A 20,717-nucleotide genomic window follows, 5' to 3' on the forward strand; every position below is an offset into this window, starting at 1 on the left:
ATTTATAACAAAAGTTATATATGCCATCTTTTGTTAGATGAAAGTAGATAATATTGAAACTGATTTTCTAATTTGTGTAATGTATCAGATCTAACTCTAGAACTTCTAGAAAGGAAGTATTTTAACAGACTGATTTCTATTTTTCAAACAATACAGAAATTTTATCAAAAATTCACACCAGATTAACCAAAAAAAAAAAAAAAAACCCACACACACAACAGGATAACTATGTTAGGTAATAGATGGGTTTACTAATCATACTGTGGCAATCATTTTGCAGTCTATACATATAGCAAATTATCACATTATACACCTTAAACTTACATAATATTATTTGTTGATTATATCTTGATAAAGCTGGGTAGAAAAATGAAGCCCATTTAAAAAAAGAAAATGGACCAAGTTGTGAAAAGCAACAAGCTCAGATGGTTTCATTTCATAGAGAGAGTTCTACTGAAGTTTTTAAAGAGTAAGTAATCCAATGCTTGAAACTTTCCCAGAGCAAAGAAAAAGGTTATGGTGTGATTTTTTTTTTTTATTAAAAAAAAAAATCAGCTTAACCCTGAGGCCAAACCTGACAAAGACTATACAAAGCAGAAAATCAGCTGGCTGATCTCATTCATGAATATTATCATTAGAAGTCATAAGTAGGATGTTAAGAAACATAATCTAACAGCTCATTACAAGACAAATATTTTAAAAAATCAACCTGGATTTTTCCCAGTAATAATGCAAGGATGTTCAGTATCGATTAATCTAATCACACAGTAACCATAGTAATAGATTTGAAGAGAAAAATCAGGTCAAAACCATAGATACTGACAAGGTATTTGATACAATTCAATAGCCATTCTTGGTTTTTTAAAAACCCATACTATAGGAACAAGTAGATACTCATAACTTAAAATGTATCTGCTTTGTCACCAAACCCAGCATGATTTTAAATGAGCCATTCTTGTTAGAATGAGGCATAGGACAGCACATTGACTATCGCTGTTATTTCACTGTATGGGAAAAACCAGCCAGAACGATCAGAAAAGCTCTAGAATAAGAGGCTCAAAAGTAGACTGAGATGATATTGTCATTCTTTGTACATGGTAAGTTTGTATACTTAGTGACTCCAGGAAAATAAAAATTTGAAACTGCTATCAATAGAATTCAGTGACAGAGTAAGGTATGAAATTGATGTATGGAAAGCGATAATTTTCCTATCTACAAAAGCAAGTTACAAGATGTAGGAGAAACCTAAATTTGTGCTAGCAAAGTAGGGATAAATTAATAAGTGTAACATCTATATGAAAAAATTTTAAATTCTATAGAAGAACACAAGATTTGAATAAATGAAAAGACTATTATGCTCTTAGAGGACTCAGTATCAAAAAACTGTCATTTTTAATTTATAAAATTAACACAGTACCGGTAAGAAGTTGAACAGTTCAGGAGAAGAGGAGGGAGAGAACCAGAGAGGGTGAATCTAAGGGTCATAGCTGGGAAAGCTGTAACACCAAGGAACACTGAGGAAGGAGACCTGGCCTCACCAGGTATTAAAAATTGAGTCAGGAATTACTCAGTGTGGAACCTGAGTATACAGACCAGTGGAACAGAATGTTAAATATAGAATATAAAGTCCAGGAGTAGACCTAAGTCTTTATGGGATTCCGTATATGACCAAGTTGGCATTTGAAATCAGGTGGGAGTCCAGTAACTGTGAAAGGGGCTCCAAGCCAGCAGTTTATGGTTTCTGTGTTAAGACCAAGACCCTTAAATGCAATTTATGTTCTTAAAAGCCACTCTGACAGTTGGGGATATTTTGGATACAGTGTATGTAGAGGTCAAATGAGAGGGAAAGTTCTGGGGAAACACTTTGTATTTCCTTGGTAAGAGATGGGGGGTGAGAGAACGGTAGACTGCATAGAATTTAACAAGTGCTTAGGCTACAAATGCTCTGATATTGAAAGAAGCATATAGAGTGAAAAGCATCTAATTTGCATTCAACAATATGAAGCATCTATTATGTGCTTGGGATAGAAGCGAGTTGCTAATAAGGCAAAGGCCAAAAACCTAAATTAGAACAAAGAACCTAAGGGACATCTGTTCTGGGTGTTTATCCTAGGTTATTATTCTACAATAATTATCCTAATGCAAAATATTTACTAAGTAGGACTCCTATTTCTGGTATAAGGAATGGTGTTTTGCTAATGATAACCCACATGTATCTTTCAAAGTTTAACAAGAAAAATAATTAAAATATTTCAAACAATATAGGTTATATATAAACCTGCTGCATGAAAAATGCTGTCTGCAAAGGGTTTTAGATATCTCACAAAGTACTTTTTTTTTTCAACTGCGAAATCAGAGAGTAAGTCATTGCTTTAATACTATTCTAGTCTTCACGGTTTTTGTTTTTTTCAGTTTTCAATGAGTACCAGGTACTACCAAACAGGTTTTTCAGGTATTTGAAGGAAGTTTAGTTATAGATGCCAAAACATTTCCCGTGAATTGATAGGGCATTTCTTCAGCTGCCATTGCTGGAGGTTATATTTGATGATATGTTCACTGAATCAGGAAAACATTCATAGAGGCCCCATTGTCTCAGCAGAAAGGATGTCAGTCATGGGTTACTCAATCTCTTGGGTAAAATTAACCCCCAAACACATAAATTAGACTGGGATTATGGCAATAAAAGGTTGGCTTTAATGGTATTGATAGAACCCCAAATTTTCTATTTCCTTTTACTCTGAACTGGCATCTCAGGTTCTGTTTCAGTCCTCACTGATGAGGGATATTTAAACCAAAGGAGGACTTTGAAGAAGATAAAAGGACAGGAGCCTTGCTGTGTAATTGCACACTTCGGAGGCTTATATCACATGATGCTTGAGAACACCAGTTTGGGGCAGCTTTTCCACCTGTTGAAGCTGAGTGGTCTTGCATAAATTGTCTTTCCATGAGCTTCAGTTTCCACACTATAAAGAGTTATAAGCCCCGTGTTCTGGTTTGCTCAGGACAGCCCTGGTTTACAGCTGCTGTTCTGTGTAATTATTCAGAGCACCCCCTTTCACTTTCAAAGGAGTTCTGGTTTTGATAGTAAATTACATGGCTACCTTATCTACCTTGGAGAGGGATGTGGTGAGGTTGAAATGAATTAGTGTTTATGAAATTCTTTGTGTGGTGCCTGGCACACAGAATATTCTCAAGTAATGTTTAGTACAGTATTATTAAACTGCTTGGTTTTTCAAACCAGACTGTAAAGAACATGACTCCATGGACAGTGAAATTTCGCCACTCTCTCTGTCATCCTAAGTCTCTTATTCCACCCACTTAGAATTTCCTGCCTAAAGCAATGAATTTGAGAGGTTTCAGCAACTACTAAAACACTTCTGGTAGTTGTGTCTTGTAGGTTATCGCCAGGTAGAGCTACTAGCGGTCATATTAGTACTAACTTTACAATAATGGTAGAACACTTTCGAGCAGCTTCCAAATTTTTTCCCACGTTACATCTCCTTTTCCATGGGAACTCCTATGAAAGAAGTATTTTCATAATCATTACTATCATTTTTTAATTTTTTAAAAAGATTTTATTTATCTGTTTGACAGAGCACAAGTAGGCAGAGTGGTAGACAGAGGGAGAAGCAGGCTCCCTGTTGAGCAGAGCGCCCGATGCAGGGCTCAGTCCCAGGACCCTGAGATCATGACCTGAGCCAAAGGCAGACACTTAACCGACTGAGCCACCCAGGCACCCCCATTACTATCATTTTAATGATCTGGAATCAGAGACTCAGAATTAATGAAATTACTTTCCTAAGAACACGTGGCTAGAGTGCGTCAGGGAGGACGTGAATGCGCGGCCTCTCACTTTGTACTCCATTTTCTTTTCCTTGCACCATGCGGGTGAAATAAAAGGGCGAAGTTACTAAATTAACCAAATGCCTTCTCATTATGCCTGCTACAGTCATTTTTCATTCCACTGTTGACTTGTCTGGTATTCATTCATTCATGATTCTTGGTTTTTTGGTTTTTTCAAAAACCATTTAGGTGCTACTTGGTCTCAGTATATAGACATAGTGCCTGGCCTCAGGTGGCTTATGGTCTAGAAAACACTTATGATGCCTCTAGATGCAGTCATTTGTACTGGGTCTCTCTGTGAGTAATTTCAGGGCATAGTGGGAACACAGAGGAGTCTATGCTAACTCCATGTGTTCAGAAATCTACAATTTCGGATACCTTGTTACTCTGTATCTTGCAAGCAAGAATGAAAGTTTGGGGATTGTCATTTTTCCAGGCCTTGGTACATTCAAACCAGTGAGGGTGTCTGTAGTAACTTGTCCCAGTTTCTCTTGTTGTAAACATCCCATTACACTGGAATAAGGCTCTATTCACATCTGCCTTCCCCTCTGAATGGGGACACAGCATCCCTGTCTTGTTGATCTCTCTGTCATCTCCCAGTACAGAATCACGCACCAGCATGCAGAATAGTTCAGGAGCCAGAGACTAGGTTTAATGCTCTCTGTGAATCTACTTAGTACTTAACTGGAACCATGAGCGCTAGCTTGGATTGTGCGCATATCACAGATGAAGAAACTGTATTTTGGAGAGATTATATCATTTGCTTCAGATCACATAGTTTTAAAATACCAAAACTGAAATCTCTCTGTTTTAAAGCAGTGTTATTGAGATATAATTTACATAAAATAAATACACATATTTAAATTACACAATTTAATAAGTTTTGACATACGTGTACACACATGAGCCCATCACCACAGTCATGACAGTGAACACCCTCAGCATCCTTCAGAGTGAGCCGGAATTCAAATCCGGATCTGTGGCTCCAGAGCTCCTGTTTTTCCCTCCAACAATGAGTATATGGGGGAATTGAGCCTGCTCATCCTCACTGCCCTCTTTCCGGAGTTGTGAGTGGTTGAGATAACAGACAGAGATCTTTTACAACCCAATTATCCATCAGTAAAAGAGTGAATACATAAATATGGTATCAGAATGGAATGAGTGCCCATAAAATGAATGAATTGTAGGCTCACACAAAAACAGGGGTGTGTCTTGGAAACATAAGAACACAACACAGAGAATGAAACCGTTTTTATAAAAGTAAGCAAATATAAATATGTAATGTACACATATTTGTACACACATAGCGAAAAGTAAGGGAGTGCCTAATGCACAGTTCAGGAGAGAGGTTTCCTTGGGGGTGCAGGGAGGAGCCTGGAGGTAGATGGCAGTTATTGGTAATATTTTATGTAAGTCATGGGTTAGGTAGTAAGTTCTGATGTATTCATTATGTTATGTTATATACTTTGTATATATCATTTATGAAAATTAAAAGACTATTAAAAACAAATACTGCATCATTTTAAACATTTATGTTCTAATTAAGTATTTTGTTAGGAAAAGATCACTTAATGCAATAGTTTAAATCCACAGCATTTTAATTCAGTAGGTAGTAGTGATAAAGGGGCTGGCTCTGTGGTAAATGGACTAATACACTGATGGGGAGAAAAGGAATAAAGTTATTTGATATGGTTACTCCATCCATCATGGAGTTGCTGGATGAACCATGAACTGTGCTTCTGTATGGATCCATGTCTACCATCCCTGCTTTTTTGGTTGTCGTTGGGTCCAAAAGGGGAAAGAGAAATAGGAGAGAACAGAATTAAGTTAGGATTGTTTGTGTCTAAATACATTGAAGGTAGAAGAAGCATATAGCCAAAAAAACACTGCAGAAGTTTTGACACCTTATAAAACCATCTAAAATCTTGAAAACCAAGAGTAAAGAAAAATTTAATTCTGGGAAGAAAAACACCAAAGACTGAGTAAGTTTCCTGCAAAATGGAGTAGAGTATATATTGATATCTTCTTAAATAATGCTCTGTATAGTTTCATCTGTTCTGTATTTTCATGTAATAATTGCTAAATGAGATTTAAATTTAGCTCTGGTTGTAGTTCCAATTTCTAAGAGCATAGCAGACTTAACAACAACAACAACGAAAAGCCTGGGCTATTCTGCGATTCACAGTTAAGCCCATTTTTTGATAACTTGGCCAACTGCCAGAGAGACCATATTTCAGGCTCCACTGTCCATCTGGTGGGAGCTTGTCTGATTTCCAGACAGCACCTAGTAGTCTCTGAAACGCAGGTCTGCAGCATCCAAAATCTACAAAAACACTGCTGGTGTGGCCAGTGACTTCCCTTTCTAAATTAAGTATTTTGGCGCAAGGAATTGTGGTTTCTTGGTGCAAAGAATTGTGGTTTCTTGTTTCTTTGTGACTCTCCATTACTTCCAGGACTAAGATTTGAGGTATTGGTGAACATTATTGACCAATAATAGGTTTAAAAACTGCATTTAAGTTCTGAAAGCAAGGCAACATTAAACTCAATGTTTAAAAAAGTAATTCACTCCACATTGAGGGATTCCATTAATATGAAGCATGGTGAAGCTATTTGAGTTGTTCTTACCCGAGCACAGGGAGCTCGAGTTGCTCAAAACCTATAACTAGTAAATGATAGAGCCAGGATGCTGATACTCCAGGGTATCGTGCTCCTTCTATTACACCACACTTCTGGCTTTTATAGATTTTTCAAAAGGTCTGTTCTTGAATAAGAGATATAAATGGAGATTTTTATCTTTAGATCAGACAACCTAGTAATTGATGCAAGTATTTCCAAGTTGTTTTTTTATGCTGTTTATTTTATTATTTTTTAAGATTTTATTTATTTATTTGACAGAGAGACAGCCAGCAAGAGAGGGAACACAAGCAGGGGAAGTGGGAGAGGACGAAGCAGGCTCCCAGCAGAGGAGCCCGATGTGGGGCTTGGTCCCATAACGCCGGGATCATGCCCTGAGCCGAAGGCAGACACTTAACGACTGAGGCTGCCAGGCGCCCCATATTTTACGCTGTTTAACAGTAGAGACTCTGGGGTCAAGTCTGGGTTCTAATCCCGGTTGTCTACTTGTATACTTCCCAAAAGTAAACCTACTTTACTCCATTTCCTTACTTATAAAATAAGGCTCATGCTATAAAGATGAAAATGAGGTACGAATTTCTTTTAAGTCTGCAACCCAGAGTGAGGCGTGTAACAATCAGTTATTAAATGGTGACCCTTTTATAGCCAAAATTCTGCAAGAGTTCTCCATGCAATTCTGATTTAAAGCTTCCTGGAACTTAAGTTCTCAGGGAAGAGATAAACAAGATAAATAACTAAAATATATGTATACTAGTGATTCATACTAAAGAGAAAAAGCAGAGAGGGGAGATACAAACTATTGGGGAGGAGTTAAAATGTTAGGGATGCTGAACAGGTAAGACAACAAGAAGGGGACTCCTGAGTAAACACCCAAAGAAAAATAGGGTGTAAATTTAAGGGAATAGCATGTCAGCCAATGGGAGCAGTAATTACAAAGTTCCTGGGGCAGGAGTGTGCATGATGTGCAAGAAAGTGCATGGAAAGGGTGGTGTGACGAGTAAAATAAGGAATAGAATAGTAGGAAATGAAGTCAAAGTTAGCAGTGGGCCACTGGCAGAGCACGTAGGGCCTTGTCGGTCATAGTAACGGTGTTGGAGGGGTTGAGCAGAGAAGCAACGTGATCTGACTTAAGGTTTGTTTTTTTTTTTTAAAGATCTTATTTATTTATTTGACAGAGAGAGCCAGCCAGCGAGAGAGGGAACACAAGGAGGGAGAGTAGGAGAGGGAGAAGCAGGCCTCCCGCTGAGCAGGGAGCCCGATGTGGGGCTCAATCCCGGGACCCTGGGATCACGCCCTGGGCCGAAGGCAGATGCTTAACGACTCAGCCACCCAGGCGCCCCAACTTAAGTTTTAAAAGGGTCCCCTCTGGCCTCTGTGTTGAGAAGTAGGCTGTTGGAGCAGGGGGGTATTCAGCGTAAACAGAAGCATGGAGACCAGTTAAGAGGCTAACGTAATAATCCAGACCATTAAAATATCCATCTTACTGGAGTAATTATGATGCGTTACACCACTGAGATGCAGGAGGCTTTTCCTGTGCCCCTTGCTGTGTTTATAAATACTAGGAGAGAGAGGAGTCAGGTGGTTCTGGAAGTCATAACTGTCCTGGTTTTAATTTTTCTTTCAAAAGTTGCAGCACTGCATAATAGTCACATTTGTGTATCACTCTATTCCGTGCCGTGCTTGGGGAATTTTTTTGCAAATGAAGGGAGCATTTTATAGAACAGATGACCTTTGAAAGTTGTCACACTGGAGCTGTCTGTCCCTGGTGGTTATTCCATGGCAACAGGCTAAACTGAAGTACGCTTTCATTGTGATAAGTTATCAGTCCTGACGCTATCAGCCAACTAAAAGCAAAGTAGGTTACTAGGGCTGATGAGCACCATTGAGAGGCCCACGGACTGTGGAACAGCGCTTCACCATCTCCCTTGGCAGACGTCACATGGACAAGGGAACCCTCTCTTCAGGATGTCACCGTGCTATTTATTCTCCATCAAGCTGCAGCTTACTTTTCTTGCTGTTAAACCTGTTTCGTTAGGATGTGCTTCCTGTGCCTTTCAAAGCTTGTGCCGTATTTCAGGATTACCTGAAAAATTATTTCTCTGTGTACATCAGAAAATTGGAGTAACCTCATTTACTAGGTTGAGATTCAATCTTCGATGTCCTGAAACTGTCATGAAATTCTCATATAAAATCAGTTGTAATTTACTTGTGTGTGCATATGTTAGTGTGTGTGGGTCTGCATCTTAAGGGTAGAGAATATATAAGTCTAAAATTTAACAAGAGTGTTATAAGAGCAAAAAGGCTGGAAATAACTTATTTATATCACTGGGCTTAGCCGCTGCTGCTGACCCCCAAATTCCCTTGATGGTCTTTCAAGGATCTGTAGGAGTTGTAACAATTTTCCCAGAAGTGGATCAAACATGAATGGATATGGTGTAATTTAGTATCATAATCAGATGTCAGTAACATATGCCCATCATAAGTTGAGTATATTTATTTGTCAGTTTAATTACAAACATTATTTCACATTTTCCTTTGGTGGGAAAGAAACTAGAATATCACTTTACATATTTTATGTATCAAGAATATGAAGTCAAAAATAGAGGTGTTTAAATTAATATTATTTTATATTATTTATTTCCCCACTACTTTTATTATTGGTAGTGTTTTTGCAATAAAAGCAAAAAACTGGGTACTTGTCAATTCATGATTTTGCTTTCCTAAAGTCACATTTTATGACCATCACCTTCATTTCCATAATATTTGTCATAGACACGCTCACAGATACCATTTCATGAGGTCTTAAAAGTAGCTCTTTGGGGGGATTCAGGAGGTAAACGTATAATCCCATTTTACAGCAAAGGAAACTTTAGGGTTCAGGAGCAGCCTGGAAGTCACTTGACTGGCAGGTATAAAATGAATAGACTCCAGTCTTTGGTTTCTTAGTCTAGACCCTGTCCCCAACAGCAAACTCTTCTTGTTGGCTCTTCCATAGTCTTTTTCAGATTGTGGGGGCCTGGTGGTTACAGAATACATACAGATATTTTGCAATAAGGTGAATCCAGTAGCAATAAACAGTGATGATGGTGTTCTTCTAAGTGATTGAAATTTCTAACTGATGTATTTCTGTAAATTTCTTACCAGTGTCCTCTTAGAAATTTGCATTAAATCCAGAAAGGTATTAATGCCTGCTTTTTACAGATAGATGAATCCTCACAAACATAATGTTGAATGAAAGAAGTAAGTTACCAAAGGGAATGTGCACCATGATTCCCTTTGGTCAGGTAGAGGCCAACAAAGCTATGGTGTTAGAAGTCAGGAGGGTAGTAACCCTTGCTTGGGGCTGTGTGGTCTGGGGAAGGGAGTGTTGAACTGACTTGGGTGCTGGTGACACAGGTACTCCCTTGGTAAACTCTCTTAAATGCCTTATTTCCATAGGTAGAGAAGTTAGTTGAAATGCCTTCAACACGAAGAGCAATTCTTAGACGTTCATTGTTTGTTATAAACTGCCATTTCCCAGCAAAAGCCAGTTACCCTTATTTGGTCATCGTTGTTGTTTGTGAGCACATTGTATTTCTTTTGAGTTCTTGGAGCTTCTTCATCTAAGAGCCGGCTGCCCAGCAGCCACAGTGAAGTCCATCATAAAGTGCTTGCCAGAACAGCTTTCTTGCTTATGCTTTTTAAGATGGTATGGGAAGAAAGGTATTGCAGAAGGGCTCCCCAGTTAGGATGTTAATCTGTCTCGAAACAGACACCACCAGAAATGTTTTCGTGGAATTCTGATAAGGCTCAGAGCAGAGAGCTTCAATCAGCTTCTTGGAATTTAACAATTTCACACTGATTTTTTTCATATAAATGGTTCAGAAGAGCACACATAGTTGAGCAACAATAGCTTTATCATTTCAGAAATATTCCTTGAGGTCAGTGCCTAAAAGGAATAAGGTTGAGGCTAGAAATTACTGTGAACAAATACAGTGTTAATAAAAATGGAAACTGATGGCCACAGCCATGATGATTCTCTAGGCTTCTCGTGGTAAACTAAATCTGCAAGCTTTCTGACCATAGTAAATACAGGAAAAGCAGGAAGAACTGAAAAGATATTGTGGGTCAGCAAAACCTTTTGCAGTCCTCACGGTTTCCAGACTGAGGCCACTGTGGGAATCGTACGTGTAACTGGTCATGCTCAGGGTGATGGGCAGTTTTCTTGCAAACCATTGCTTCGTTCTTAAATGTGACCTTTTTTTTTTTTGTTTGCTACTTTAAATCAGTTTAAAAATTTTTTAAAAATAAGGTATTTTTAAATGTTTCTGCCGGCTGTTTACACACTATAGCATCTTCTTCCTTTTTTCCCTGCAGTGTTCTGTTTCTTCATCAGAAGAAGAAAGACTTATTTCCATCAGGAGACCTAAAACGCCAATCTCAGGTGACTTCTCTGACCTTAATACTCAAACAAATTGGACCAAGTCACTTCCCTTGCCAACACCAGAAGAGAAGATGCGGCAGCAAGCCCAAACAGTCCAGGCTGATGTGGTTCCCATTAACATAACTGGTAAGCTTTGCTATGCGGATAGGTTTCTAAACGCACTTGGGAGAATGACTGTGGCTTTTGTTTGTTATATGCTCTTAGTGTCTCATTTATACATTAAAAGGTAAATAGCTATATTCTGGCTTCCTGCTCTTTGATTAATGAAGGGACTACTAAAACTTACATATGTGCGTGCATATGAAATATTTCTCGCTTGTTACAGCAGTGTGTTACCGAAGGTTGATATCATGGAATTCATCAAAAGTGTGTGGCTTTTTTTTTTCATTGAATTACTTAAAATATCTTATTTTAAATATTTTATTTGAGATCATCTTCTAAACATGGTTCTGGGTAAGAAAACAATGACATGTTTTCCTTCTAAAGGACTATTTTATGTAGTATATATGGAAATGAAGAAATAACATTTTGTGATATTTCTAAATGATAGGTTTTCTTACCTTTTTGTCTTCTCAAGTAGAAAAGGGAAAAATCCTTAAAATAGCAAGTGAATTAGCAATAAAAATTACAGAAATATCGTTTTAAAGTTAATAGGATGGTAAAATTATATTTTGATCCCCATATATTTGAATTCTACAATATTCAAATAAAATCACTTCCGAATATAAACTTTTTAGAATACGTTATATTAAGTTGGAATATGAATATTGCCAAACATGAAATTCAAGTTCTTTTAGAATATTATGCTCAGATTTTAATCATCGGTGGTATTTAAGGGGACAAATAACGAGGCATGTAAAGCTCAAACGCAGGATTTGACAAACTTAGAGGAGTTGTTAAAAGACTAGAAGTCAGAATTTTCCTGCTTTATCAGTTGCAGAGCTCGCAAAGAAGACAGGTCAGTGGTTTGGGGGGGTTACCAAGTCTAAAACAGGTATGTTAAGAATTAACATTGGACAGGGTGTTCAAGAGAAACAGATTATTGATAATCATCATTGATAATTAGCCCATACAAAGCATGGCTGATAGGGCCAGAACCTAAAAAAATCAGGTGACCAATAAGGGTGAATTTTCATAAAAAGTTAGGTTGAAAACCCACAGCACCCTTGCTGTACTTCTGAAGCTACTGCTGTCGACTGCTGTTAGAAAGGTTTTTACATTTTGATAGTTACTGAAGATTTTTTAAAAACCTTACAGCTGTTTAAAAATTCCATTTAGAATAAAAATGACATCTATTTTGTATTCCAGAGAAATATAGTAAATAAGTGCATGGATTATTTTAAATTCCATATACATTTTTCCATGTTTATTGTACTTAAGCCTAAAGGAATAGTATAGTATTTTATTCCATTTTCTTTGTAAATAACATTGTTGATCTTCCCGAATGTGATTCTCAGGCACCTAAGTCATGTATTTTAAGATTATTTTTATAAGTCGCTGTGTTTCAGCATAAAGTGTGTTTATTGCTTGATGGAATATGTGGACACATATTTTCTGTAAGAAAATGCATTACCTTATTGGATTGATTAAATGCAGCAGAAACATAATTATATTATATATGATTAAATGTCTCAGAAGTAGTATTAGAAGATAAGAAGATTGTGCTATGAGATATGACAGTCCTTGATGAAATTAGGATAAATGCATTATCCTGAGATTAGGAAATTTAAAACAGAGTAACTGTAGCTTCAGGAATAAAGAATTACTTGCAATGAAATGCATTGTTACAACGGTGGACAGTGCCATTTCTTTGAGCTGTAATTCTCTCCTGTTGATGACTAAGTGGATATGAATTACATAGAGTCTAAAAGGAGTCCTTCAAACACCACATAAGAAAGGTGAATGACACTAAAGAAGTGAGCAATATGAGTTATGTCAAAATGCAATTTACTTTTGAGTGATTAACACTGTCGGAAATGTAATAATTAAATACAGTACCTAATTACATATTTATTGATTCATCTTCTGGATCCGTGTGTGAACATACATATATATCTATTTCATAAAGAGATGATTTTTCTAATATTCTGATACAAAGCATTACATTTAAATTTTTCACTTTAGCAGTCAAATTGACATAGGCTATACAGCTTCCTGCTCTTTAAATGTTGTATTTCTGAAGCCCTAGAAGACTTTTGAGACTAAAATGTAGCTTTCCATAAGGAATTGTCATATGCTCATTTATTTGGATGAACATTGACCCTCTAGTTTGATTTTCAGTCAGGCTCAGCGGGGAGAAAAAATGTCGATAAATATACTGTTTGACATCCAGAGTGAAGCCAGCCAGGCATAGAGGTAGACCATTAGCACAATAAGCTGCCAGCTTGAAAATCAATTTAGTCCCTTTAGTCATCGTCCTGTAGGGGCTCATCATGTTCTAGGATTTGAAGAGAGAAAAATGTTTCAAGTGAAATGTATGTATGCGTAGGTTTCACCTTCTGCCATGTGGGATAACAAGTCTTCCACCTGGAAGATGGAAGATAAATAGAGTGGGTAAACACGCTTCAACGGTTTTGACAAACTGGCTTTGTACTGATGTCTGAGTTAGCTAAGTTTATTTCTAAGTAGTAACCATGACTAAGGCTGTTTTTCAATGAATGGGAGTGATTCAGTTCCTCTCATCAGGTATTTATTAAATACCTGCATTGTGTCAGGCATCGAACTGAGTGACACAGGCGGTGCTAAGGTATGTGAATCATGGCACCTGCCCTCAGGAAATGTTCAGTCCACCAGGAGGGTCATGATCCAAGATGGAGGGTTTGGTGCCTTTAACGGCGTATGTCTTAGATGTCCGTTCTCATGGTTTGTTTCTTAATATCCTTGGAGTTCTGGTGGTTTATCTTTCGTTTTTTTTTTTAGGAAGCAGAACTAGAGAGTAAATGTAACTATCAGTGTTTTGTCTGTTCTTAATGCCTTGATGTAAGGGAGTTGTTTTCCTCCGCTGCAGGAACTAATGGACCATTGAAGTCATGACCTGCCCTCACAAGCACCATATATGCTGTTGCCCATAGTGATGCATTTAGCGCAGGGATGGCACCTTCTGTGTCTCACTGTCTTCTCTCCATCATTTCTGGTTTTCTCCATTAGGAACAAAGTTGCCAGCATTTTCAAAGTTGTCAGCATTTATTTAAGTTTGTTGCTTCATAGGTGAAATGTGATTTGATCATTCAGGCCTTTTATCTTCTGTTTAGATTAGATGAGTTTCTATTTGCAGTTTATTCCTATTTAAATAGAGGGTACACTGTTTACAACATACCCACTTTGAATGTGTGTCAATATTGCTAAAAAGAGTGAATGTTTTTATACTTTTTTTTTTCAACATAAGAATGATGGAAGTATATAATTTGCGTTATGTATATATTTTTAAAATATTTTTTGAGGAGAATAGCCACTTAATAAATACAGTACTATAAAACTTTCTTTAATTAAACTGGCTAGTAATTTAAAGCAGACCAATCAGTAACTGATACTGTATTATTTTATGGTTTCCCATTGGTTTGTTAATCACACAAGCTCACAATGTAGAGATTTAAAAAAAGTCTGGTGGACGTGGCATTCTAGGTTTGATTGCAAAAATCACTAGAAATGTCTGAATTAAGATCAGTTGTAAAAGGTGATTATGAAACAGAGAGAAAGCAACTCAGCTTTAACAACAGCAGTGCTACTGGGTCTCATTGTGGTCAAAGTACTTTATCATTATAAGGCGTTTTATTGGTCATGATAGTTTGTATCTCACACCATAGCAGTACCACAGCCTGTCCAAATTGTCAGCCTCCCTGACTGAAAGAAAAAGCTCTTCATCCAAGAATCCTTGATTAAGTTATTTGTATCCTCACAGAGGAGAAGACATTATATTATTCTCTAGAGATAACCGAATGAACCCAATATGCCCATTGCCGTCTCATGTACGCTGATGTAAAGAGTGATTTCGGTGACCAGAGGGCCTATGTAAAACACTTCCAAAATGACCCATTTTTTAAATAACACAGAATCACTCTTGAAGTGTGTTATTAACAGATTTGCACTTGTTACCCCAGCGCTTTTTGCAAATGAGATCAGGGTGTTTCCTTTGGAAGGACACACACCTGGAAATGAAAACAATAGCCTTATGATGATAATGTGCTTTCCTTCCTTTTTTTTTTTTTTGTCCTTCAGCGTCATTCATCAACATATGACTGGCTAACATCATTATTAATACCTTCTTATCATTTTACAACAAGCTTTTGGAAGAAAGTGCATGGTGTCGGCTTGCTTGAAAATAACATTGCTTTGCTTGTTTCTACTACTCTATATTAGGGGAGAATTTCGATCGCCAGGCCAGCCTTCGGCGGTCTCTAATTTACACAGACACTCTGGTAAGACGACCGAAGAAAGTCAAAAGGAGAAAGACTATTACAGGAATCCCTGACAACATACAGAAGGAGCTAGGTATGGCTCATCAGAACTGTATTCCGTTGCCCCTCATTACTGCTCAGCATTACAACGCTAACCTCATCGTGGTGCTTATGAGATCAATACATTCTGATAGCCGTTTGGTGTCCCCAGAGGGACAGCTTCTCTCCTGAGTGAGGCACTGGGTGCAGGTCTTAACATCCCATGTAGATGATTTGTTGAATTTCGGTAAGAAGGTAACAGGAAGAGCTTACATGAAAACTGTTAACTGGGATGATGGAAATGTACAGTAATGTCCTCATCCCTGTGAGCCTGGCACATTGGGTATTTCCACAATGAAATTTCCCTTTCATTTAGATCTTAAGTTTTCATAAAACTGAAAACTCATTCCAGGACTTCAGATTGTGAGTATGGACTTCACTAGTCATACTGACAATGTTGGTGGCGTTTTGTCATCAAAGAGACAACAGTGTGGGGTAATTAGTAAATTTCAGTACACTAGGAAGTAGTCATTTGTGTTGGATAGTGCTTTAATGACACTTCCAGCGAAACAATTTCATAGGTTTTTGGTCAGTACTTTTCAACCTGTGATAAAAACAGAAAAAAGATACCTCCCCTTTTGGGGGGGGACTAGTGGAGAGTGTTATTTACTTCATAATTCACTTATCCAAATTATTTCTGCTTATCTTTATGCTTTGGATAATCCTTTGTTTCTCTATTCACTTCTTCTCTCTGGTTTTTAATGTGCCCATCGGAAATGTCTACAGAGGCAACAGAGCCTACTGGGTCAGGGGCAGGCACTCTGACGCCAGGCTGCGTGGATTTGAACCCTAGCTCTGCCACTTACTCCCTGGGTGGCCTCAAGCAGGTTAATTTACCTCCCTGAGTCTACTTCCTCATTCAAATAATGTGGTTGGTGATGCTAACAGACAATAGAGTTGTTTGAGGACTTAATGAATTTATACAGGTGAAGAGCTTGGAGCCAGGTACTATATGTTTACTGTATGTTACATAACAGCTGCTTTTATAATTATTGTAGAGAACTTAATACTACCTGTTTTGAAATTCGCGTCTTTCTCTTCAGCCAACCTATGGAGTTACCTCCTTACCGTTACTTTCATCTGATGTTTTTACTTGTATTTACTGTTAAAGGTTATAGTCTAGAAACTCAGAATAATTATTTCTGAATGTGCCCAGGAGTCTTTGAGTCAATATGAGTCCATCCTGCCTATGGTGATCTACCTGCCACAGCATTTTGGGGTGGCTTTGCAGCTTCCAAGTGCTACAGACCTTGTTCCTGTGTGTTTTTGCCCAGTGCCCCTGCTTAAATGCCTTGTAGTAGGGACGGAAGGCTCACTCTTCTTTACCTGGTATTCTCTCTCTTACTGCCATCCAGATTTACAGTAGGTATGCTCCATGTTCCAGACTGAAGCCACAGTGAGACAAGAATAGCGATGCTTTGCTTTTGCTCTAGGTAGTTCCAGTGACCCAGATGACACACAGGTGCCCGTCTTATTCCATAACATAGGGTCTTAGCACAAACAAAGGCAAGATTGCATCCACAGGATTCATGAAATTTGTCTTTGGTTCATGCCCCTGCATCTGCTTCCAGGTCTGGGCCAGTGCTCCCGGATCTCATTCTTTCAGACTCTTTATTATTTTTCCTCCTTTTAGGTGACAGCTAACTGATGTGAGAAACTAGTACATAACTCTTAATGTTCAGTAGATGCTTAATGGGCTAATTTCTTACAGCACCCAGGTAACATTTATATTTTCACTGATCTTGTAGGGGACATTCTTTAACCTAAAGGAGTGACTTTAAAGACAGACCCTTTGTAAGATAACAAGGTTGGTATTTCGAGGTAGTCTACATTTTAGTGGCTGTACAACCAAATAGGTAGTTTGGGATGGCTTTGTGCAAAGAGTATAAGAATAGTTTGGCCCAGGTAAAGATATACATACACATAAGTATTCAATAGGAATTCTCTCAGTGTCTCCCCCCCACTCTATACATACATACACATATATGTATATATATACATATATAAAATACGATTTCTAGAACCTCAGAGATATTGAACTTTTTATCACTTTTATTACTGAACCAACCAGTATGGAGCCAATAACTCAGTTGCCTCTTTGACCTTACTAGAATGATCTGATCAGCTAGGTAAATCATGTCTTCTATAATTTTAATTTTAAATCAATGATTGATTCCCCAGGGCCCATGTTCATTTCTCTTTTGCATGTAACAAAGAAACACCAGTAATGCCGGAGGAAAGAAAACAGCTTTCTCCATATCATTGCATTGTGATTGCCAAACAGGAGACAGTTGATGTCATTTCATAGTCGATGACATAACCTGGATCCTAGTCTCAGTGTCTAAGTTAGAGCTACTTAAAAAGAAAGAAAGAAAAGAAAAGAAAAACAAACAACTGTCATTGTAGAGATAAGCTTGTTGGAAGGATTGATAGAGTAAGGGAAAATAACATTTAAATACAGTAACATTTAACAGAAAATTTGGATCATATATTTTTCTTCATTTTATAACTTCTGATTGATCTTGACCTTTCTCCCCAATATTTTGTACTTACAGTGTCTGGTGTTTCAAAGCTTTGTACTACCTAACTAATGATTCTCAAAAATAGACACTTAGTATTTTCCTTAAAAATCAGTCTTTTCTAGATATGAAACGTGGGGAAGTATGGCCAAGTCAGACAAATCAGATAAAAAGAGAAGTGATTATCTGAAAAGAAAACATTCACTAGGAAAGATACTTGCTATCCAGTAGACCTTGCCCAAGTTGTTGGCGATTTGGATTTTTAAAAATCTAACCAGAGATTCTTCCAGAATTAGAGAGTTGATTCTGCTTAATTCTATGCAGATTTCACTTCAGAATCCATAAATAGTGGACTCTAGAGGTGAGCCACGTTATGGTGCTAAGTCAAGGTATAATATTTACTGTTTCAAGCAGTTTGTGGCTTATAATTTGTTGCCTTCCATTTAAATGAATCAGACAAAATTTCTAATTTTTCCTATACTCCTACTATCTTAAATGTACATAGAAACATATTTGAACAACCCATCATGAGTTTTCATCTTCTAGAATCGGATAGGATCATTTTGTTGTTATATAATTATATTTGGCTACGGAATAGTTTGGATATCCTGGAACAATATCTCTTCCCCCAGCAGAAAAAGCTTCATTTAAAGGAATCACCTTCTTGGGGCACCTGGGTGGCTCTGTCGGTGAAGCGTTTGCCTTTGGTTCAGGTCTTGATCACAGGGTTCCTGGATCAAGCCCTGAGGAAGGCACCCTGCTCCGTGAGGAGTCTGCATCTCCCTCTCCCCTTGGCTCACTCTCTCCTTCTCTCTCTCTCTGTCAAATAAATAAAATCTTTTTTAAAAAATAAAATAAAGGAATTCCCTTCTGAATAATTATTGATAGTTTGTACTGAGAACATTAAGAAGAACATGAGACCAGACACAACTTTTTTTTTTTTTAAGATTTTATTTATTTATTTGACAGAGATAGAGACAGCCGGTGAGAGAGGGAACACAAGCGGGGGGAGTGGGAGAGGAAGAAGCAGGCTCATAGCAGAGGAGCCTGATGTGGGGCTCGATCCCAGAACGCCGGGATCACGCCCTGAGCCGAAGGCAGACGCTCAACCGCTGTGCCACCCAGGCGCCCCCAGACACAACTTTTTAAAAACCCACATATTAAACCTTAAATTAACTAACCTGTAGATGTCTGTCATCATTGATCACGTGTTTTTTAAAAATTGGACATCCCCTTGTAGTATTATGTAATAAGTTAAAAATACATTATTTCTTTATATTATAGTAAAATCAGATACATCCCACCAAGATTTTTAGCAGCATCTCAGAGGTCTGTATTTGTTCGCAGATCCTCTTTATAGTCTGTTTCTGTTATTTAATTCTAGTCGAGATAGCATTCATTTGTGTCCTGTAATATGCAACACTTTTTGTACTGTGAAAATATTAGAGGATCTGTTTTGGGAATAGAACTTAAGTGGTCCCTCTGATCGATGATTTGTGAGTTGTTTTTTACATGTTTTTTAAAGGTCTTCAGAAAAACATTATTTTAATAAGAAAGTTGTGCTGGACTATAGATGGTGAAGAAATGGCTATAATTCCATTTTCAGAAGCATAGAATGGTTTCATGTTCAAAATTGTTACCTAAGAGAATCGGTACATTATCGCCCTTACAGACAGTTCAAAATCTACCACTGATCTCATGCAAAAATGACGGCAATTTTGAAAGAAAAAGCTGTTAAAATCCATTGTTGAATGGAATAAGGTATCTAGAATATTTGGAGCCAAACTGGTACAAACTGATACAGCCATACAAGTCAGTTTCCCACCATCTGAAATCCCAAGTGGCAAACACTTCATCTTTTGTTTTCTTTCCTCAAAGTGGATTTTTCTCCTGCTCTTGCCCATCGGCCCACTTCCTCTCTTTCTGAGGGAGAACCTGTGTCTGTCTGTCTGTCTTCAGTGAATATGCCTGGCAGAGGGTAAGGGGAGGAAATAGATGCTCTCTGCTAAAGATAGAAGTATGAAAATATTCTCCATCATCACAAGTGAAGGAATAGGCACTTTATTCCTCAGGGGATGACATCTCCTTTGTGGTTCATATAAGAACATCACTGCCATATTTGTAATATCCTTTGCTATTCTATCCAGTCAGGGACATGTAGTTAATTCATGCGGGGTAGGGAGGGAGTTCCCAGAAATCCCATCACCACCAGTGTCCTTGCCCAGATGAGCAGATGAGAGGCACTCAGCTTGCATTGCTCAGCAAAGCCCATGCTTGAGATTTTTTTTCAAGTTTTTGAAACAACGTAGAGAAAAACTGGTTATGCTGTTATTTTTCAAGATTTAATGTATCCTAATGGTTACTATGCATGAATTGATTTCTCTTTCTCTTTCTCTCTCTCTCCCTCTCCCTCTCCCTCTCCCTCTCCACTTTGGCTAAATTGTTGGTTTCATGATTTTTTTTTTCTTTTTTTTTAAAGCTTCTGTTCCTTTCTAGGTAGCTTGAAATCTGTTATCTACACTTAAGGGTTTTTTTCTCATCCATTTCCATCTCTGGGCCTTCTTCTGCCTTTTTTTTTTTTTTTTTTTAATTTAAACATACCTACCCTCAGTTTGGTTGTAAAGCTCCGAGAAATGAATAGCCCTAATTTGAGGAGATGCTCACTGGATCAGTTCCTGCTGCTTTTTCCCCACCAGAACACAACAGATTGCTATTGGATTTTGAATGTCACTGACAGACAGATGACAGTGGTGTAAGATGGGTAGTGAAATGTTTGCAACACAGATGGGCCTGTAAATCATTTTT

At 37.8% G+C, this 20,717-nt stretch overlaps 1 protein-coding gene across 7 annotated transcripts in view; it reads left to right on the forward strand.

Moving 5' to 3' along the window:
* The window catches only part of NHSL1 (NHS like 1), a 221,241-nt gene that overhangs the window by 188,979 nt on the left and 11,545 nt on the right, over positions 1-20,717 (forward strand). For 4 of the 7 annotated variants that reach the window (XM_057311012.1, XM_026504892.4, XM_026504894.4 and 1 more), the window contains exons 4-5: positions 10,834-11,026; positions 15,257-15,388. In XM_057311012.1, the coding sequence (XP_057166995.1) occupies positions 10,834-11,026; positions 15,257-15,388 (325 nt within the window). The remainder of the gene's footprint in view (positions 1-10,833; positions 11,027-15,256; positions 15,389-20,717) is intronic. The other 3 variants (XM_057311013.1, XM_026504893.4, XM_048226027.2) reach the window with 1 other exon arrangement.

Source organism: Ursus arctos, unplaced genomic scaffold (genome assembly GCF_023065955.2).
Source record: "Ursus arctos isolate Adak ecotype North America unplaced genomic scaffold, UrsArc2.0 scaffold_13, whole genome shotgun sequence".
NCBI lineage: Eukaryota > Metazoa > Chordata > Mammalia > Carnivora > Ursidae > Ursus > Ursus arctos.